The sequence below is a fragment of the Mus musculus genome, chromosome Y (genome assembly GCF_000001635.26).
Source record: "Mus musculus strain C57BL/6J chromosome Y, GRCm38.p6 C57BL/6J".
NCBI classification, from domain to species: Eukaryota; Metazoa; Chordata; class Mammalia; order Rodentia; family Muridae; genus Mus; species Mus musculus.
In genome coordinates this window covers 26,504,254-26,510,267 of record NC_000087.7, presented here as the reverse complement: position 1 = coordinate 26,510,267, position 6,014 = coordinate 26,504,254, and the positions used below count along the sequence as shown (strand labels likewise).

At 38.6% G+C, this 6,014-nt stretch overlaps 1 protein-coding gene across 1 annotated transcript; it reads right to left on the bottom strand.

The window, feature by feature from the left end:
• Positions 1-760: 760 nt before the first annotated feature.
• Gm20895 (predicted gene, 20895) lies at positions 761-1,444 on the bottom strand. Its single transcript, XM_017318834.1, has one exon. The coding sequence runs from the start codon at positions 1,442-1,444 to the stop codon at positions 761-763; it is 684 nt and encodes a 227-aa protein (XP_017174323.1).
• Between the last annotated feature and the right edge of the window lie 4,570 nt (positions 1,445-6,014).

Below are 6,014 nucleotides of genomic sequence, written 5' to 3'. Positions count from 1 at the left end.
CCATGTTGTCAAGAGTACTTTTGTACCGCAAAAAAACTGGATTTGTTTTCTTGAATTCATATCCAATGGTTAACAATCAGCTTTAATGCCAGCTCCATGGGATCTGACAACTCATGTCTCTGTGGTCACCTATACTCTCAAGCTACTACCCACCCATATAAATAAAGATAATAAATCTTAAAATGAGAGACAAGTTTCATTTGGTTTCATTATTCAAATGAAACCTGATTTTGTCTGATTTCTGAGTCTCTTTGGATCAGTTTTCTGGGTTGCACTTTGTGTAACAAGGCCACATTCCTTTTATCTATCACTCTTTCCCCCAACTTGTTGTTTCTCCCTCAGACTTCATTCCAGAGATTCTATCTATGTCCTGTCTTTCTCCCCTTCTTCCTAAAAATCCATCTTTTACTGCCATCCCTGCTCCTCTACGTCATATCTCCAATTCCTTGCTCACTATGCAGACCACAGAATCTAAGTCCTGTCCATTTTAGCCTGTGTAATATTAGATGTATGCACTGTTCACAGCCTGTATTGCAACTTTCATCTTGCTTTGATGTTCTTTCCACCATAGTCCATCTCTTCCAACAATGTGTTCACTAAAAGCATGTCATGTCACACGTATTAATTTTTAGAACAAAACAAATTTTATTGACAAAGATACTGAGGTTGTCAAAGACCCATAAGTACCCAACACAAGAAAATAAACATTTTTTTCAATCCTATAAGTTTACTTTTCTGTACTTTGTGATTTTTTTTTAATTTAAGTGATATTTGACACCAGAGTATAGACATAGATATGTAGGTCACCGAGAAATTTGATAAAGTACACAGTAGAATTGGCTAGAACTTTGTAAACAACCTTTCCGAACTTTTTGGATCCATCATCTCTGGTGTACTGCACCCAGGAACCTATTAAGAAGTCATTGTTATCACCTGATCTCGCCTCAGCCAGAGGGGTCTCTGGAATGATGTGGAGGTTACCTTCCTTGTAGTCATCCAGGAGCTGATAGACGTAGAGGACCGGATCCTTCTTGTAGGAAATGTAAAAATAGTCCTGTAAGAATGGCACCTGGGCTAGCACCATCCCACTCCAGTTGTCCTCAGAGCCATCTTTCCCCTCAAATTTGTGTTGTACCTCTCTGCCAACCAGTGCGCCTGCGAGGTGGACATCCCTCACCTGAGGAAAAACTACTTTGTGAGGCAAGACCTTAAGATTTAAAATCCTCTCATCGCTGTGGAGCTCCTGTCCATAGACACTGTCAATTCCGTCATACTTCACCAAATAAAGAGAAGGGTTTGTTGGCAGTTGACCTAGAATGATGGCCTTCCAATGGGTGACAGGCTCATTACCTTCCTTCCACCCGTGAGAAATTCTGCAGCCAACAATATTCCCCAGGGCCTGGGAAGAAGGCTTCCTCCTACTCTTCTTCTTGAGTGATGTCATGCTCAGACTCTTCAGATGTATTGTCTTCTACCTGGCTGTAGACCTGTTGTGGTAGATCACACTGTCTTGTGGCTTCCATTCCCTTCAAATATCATACTTGCTCATTGCCTGGGACTGAAGATCTTGCCCGTTTACGCCAGACACAATGCTGTTGCCTCTGTCATATATATGAATTCCTGATGGGCAATGGTTATGGGTTGGGAGTGAAAGCTGGACCAAGACTCTTCTCTACGAGAACTTCTGAGCAGGTGAAAAAGACTATGCTAAACAGATTTGAGCTCCTAAAATTAATTTTATAAAAATAAGAAGTTAATAAGTCAGCCATGGTGGTACATGCATTTAATCCCAGAACTCAGAAGGCAAGGACAGGCAGATTTCTAAATTAGAGACCAGCCTGGTCTACAAAGTGAGTTCCAGGGCAGTCAGTGCTATAGAGAGGAACCCTGTCTCAACAACAAACAACAACAACAACATCAAGTAAAAGAAAACAAACGAAAATCAAACGAAAAACAAACAAAACAGAAATACAAACAAAAAATAACAAAACAAACAATCAAATGGAGAAGTTAATAGGAAGTGGTAGTGACCCATAACTTTAATCATAGTACTCAAGAGGCAGAGTGAGGCAGACCTTAGTGAGAGAAAGACAAGTCTGGTCTACACAGTGAGTTTCCTGACAGCCAAATCTAAACATACAGAAACTCAAATAAAATTAACCAAGCAAGCAAACAAACAAACAAAGAAACAAAGGAAACAAGGAAATAAAAATAGTGTAATTAACAAGTAATTCTCTAGAGCTCAGAATAACATACTCAGATCAACATTTATTTCTTCAGACCTGAGTAAATTTGTCTCTGATGAGGATCCTCTCCTTGAATTTCTATGTCAATTTAGGTGGTGCTATGACAATTACCCCCAATGATCAAGAAGAAGAGAAAAAAAAAATAAAAGGCCAGAGGGGTCACCATGATTCTCTTGTACGCGTAAGCTCTGAGCTAAGTTCTTGCATTCACAAATATCTTCCCAGGGACACAGCACACCACTGTCCTTCTTTATTGTTTCTCCTGACCCAGCTTCAGAATTATTCGATGAAGCCATTGCATCACTGAACTCAAGAACAACTCAAAAAGTCGAGGCAATATCAGCCTTTTAGAACTAATAACTTCTAACATGCACATGGACAAACAGGAGCTTTGGCATTTTAGTGGAATTGTGATCTAGATATGGTTAGCAAGGATAATAAATTCAGGAGATAAACTAACCTAGACCATTCATCTCCCTAGCTAATAAACATGGAGAAAGTAAATTGTACAGTAACTCTCTGTAGGAGAGAAAATTTTTAGCTTTCTGTAGCTATGAGGGTCCTAATTACTACATAAATATACTTACCCATAGAAAAATATCCTAGTTGTCAAGATTCTGTCTCCTGATACAGACCAGGCACCAAAAGCCTGTGGGAAAAAATGACCTGGCTTTGACACACCACTGTGAAGATAGTGAACTCACCTTCAATGGATTCTAGTGCCTCCAAGTGGAATAGATGCGCAACCTCCAGCCAGTGCTCTGTGACATCACCCTAGTTCAGCTTACATCATAGAACCCCTCTCAGGCTGGTTCCTTCCCTAGTTACACTCAGAAACGTTCAGCATCTCGAATTTACCTTTTCATATGGCCTCCTAGAAATAATAAATGAAATCCGAACTGAAAGGCCTGATGATCTGAGTAATATTCTGCCAAAGAATTTCACCCTTGCATTGTTTTTATTGTTTGGTTGTTGGATTTTTATTTATTTGTTTGGTTTGTGTTTTGTTTTGTTTCATTTTTGTTTTTATTTTCGTTCTGAGAAAGTCTTCGGTTTCTGACTTGACAACATCCATGGTGGTTATTTTTCATGTTCCAACCTTTCCCTTGGTTATCTTTAAGCTGTGCTTCTTATCATAAATATTGCCAGACTCTTTGAGGCAGCACACTGGATAGCACACCAATTTTCACTTTATGAAAACCCACAGTTAGAGGAGAACTATTTTTATGCAAAAAAACCTGGAATTTGACAGGGTTAAATGACATATATTGAAACCAATGGCAATCATGAATTATGGATTCTTTGGAAAGTAAGAGGAAAACATAGATCTTGGGCATGCTTACAAAGTTGTGATAAAATTAAAACAAACCTGATATCTCCCAGTCATATTTTAAAGGTTTTTAAAATTTACCAGCACTTCTGATTACAAGGAATTTCAGAGATTAAATGCAGTAAAACAGGATGAAATAGATGAGGTAATTTTAGTTTTGAAATATGTGTAGACAGAATACTGGACACAGGTATGTATAAAATTTACTTACAAATTAGAGGACACTTTAATTGTTCATGGCACATAGATCTTCAGTTCTTCAAAAAAAATCGTTTTCAGTACATTCCACGGTCCCCACCACACCCTGTACATCATCTTCATAGAATATGACACTATCCATAGAGAGCTAGATCCTTCAACAACAGTCATAAAAAAAATCATTCCTTAAGGTGTGGCCACAGGCCAATGTGATGGAGGATCTTTATCTGAGATTCTATCTTCCCAGGTTGATTTAAGTTCAAAAAAAAAATCTAAGAAGGACCACTACATATCCATATCATCAATATTGATTGCCTCACTGTATGAAACATACATGCTATGGAGTGATTTTAGATGTCAACTACTGGATGAATGCCTTAAAAAGGAGAGACAGAGAGAAAGAGAGAGAGAGAGAGAGAGAGAGAGAGAGAGAGAGAGAGAGAGAGAGAGAGAGAGAGAGAGAGAGAGAGAGAGAAAAAGAGAGAGAGAGAAATATATTTCTCATCTATGTGTATTAGTGCAGGGCTTTGTTTTCAAAAAAATGGATGGAACGTTAAAATACTATATATTAGGTTAGACAAGTAAAACTCAAAATGACAATTGTGAAAATATAAATTTAATAAGAGGCATTAAAAAATAGGAGGTATTTTGGAAGAGTAAGCGCAGCAGCAGGGGGAGATTTGATACCAATGGAGGATAGTGGGGAGGATGAAGATGGTAAAAGGACACTATAAACCTGTGCAAAGGGTCACAGAAAAGGCCTGCGACTTGTACACTTAAAAAACACTGGTATAAAGTAACAGAGTCCAAATAATATTTTGATTAATTTGGGGATTTTAGCTTCAAGACACTATAAAATATATTTCTATTTTTCAACTCAGGTGTGGTTCTTGCTATGTTGTACATGATATGGGTGACAGGATATGGTAAGGTGCTTCAATGTTTGTGTATCATTTATCATCAAATGCACATGTCACTCAGTGAGCTGCAAGGCTATCACAGGGAAGGAGGTATCTAAAGATATTAAGTGTACATGACGTAGGGAGAATAATGCCCCCACACTACTATAGATGTTGAAATAATCACATGTGTTTCCCAAGAATAATTTTCTGAAGATTAATCCCCAGGTGTGAATATATTTGGAAGAAATTGAATGGGTCAGGAGGGATATGACTTACATATAAAAATAATTTAATAATGCTGTTATAGAAAAGTTTTAATTATGAAAGGGAGTTTGGCTCTCTCTTTTCTCTTTCTAGCCCATTGGTTCCCTCTGTGATGACATCATCTCACAAGAATTCACTCATTTGCTGATGGTGTGTTCATCATTGAATATACAGACTCCTGAAAAGAGTCATACAAAATATGCTTCATTATATACTAGACAATTAGTGTCATTTTGTTTGGCAATACAACATGTATGATTATGCCTCAGAATCATGAGCAACTGGGCCATATGGGAAATATAATTAGTATATTTCTGCTGACTGAAGATCAGATGTGTTGAGTGTTATCATGTGTGCTGTTCATGAGAGGAAGCTGCATAGATGGTGAGTATAGATCAGAGAGGAACATCCAAGGAGGACACTATGTAAGGAACCCTAGGAAGAGCACCATCACTGCTTTTAGCTAGTACACATATTTTTAGAATCCCCACTTTCTAGGGTGGAAAAGAAAACTGTATTACTCTAATTTACTAAGTATGGTCATTTGATACATCAGTGATCATCATCAAGGTGAACAGGTGTTGACAGAAGTTTGGGGACTCAGAAGAAGCCTGTTCTGGGAAAACCCATTGCCTTCAAAGAACGGAGATTTCTGACCAGCAACACTGGATAAACAGTCTACATTGGCAGCAGTAGCCCCATTGTGTCCAAATTAGTGGTTTTCAATCCACTAATCCATCCATAAGCAGCCTCCAAACACTGACACCATTGCATACACTGGCAAGATTTTGCTGGAAGGACCCAGATTTAGCTGTCTCTTGTGAGGCTTTGCCATGGCCTAGCAAACACAGAAGTGGATGCTCACAGTCAGCTATTGGATGAATCACAGGGACCGAAATGGAGGAGGTAGAGAAGGTACCCAAGGAGCTAAAGGGGTCTGCAATCCCATAAGTGGAACAACAATATGAACTAAAGAAACCCCCCAGAGCTCATTTTTCTAGCAGCATATCAGAGCTCATGTTTCTAGCTGCAGTTGTATCAGAAGATGGACTAGTTGGTTATCATTGGAAAGAG

Bases quoted from the DNA above. Each gene is read 5' to 3' on its own strand.
- Gm20895 (XM_017318834.1), bottom strand. From the start codon at position 1,444: ATGACATCACTCAAGAAGAAGAGTAGGAGGAAGCCTTCTTCCCAGGCC.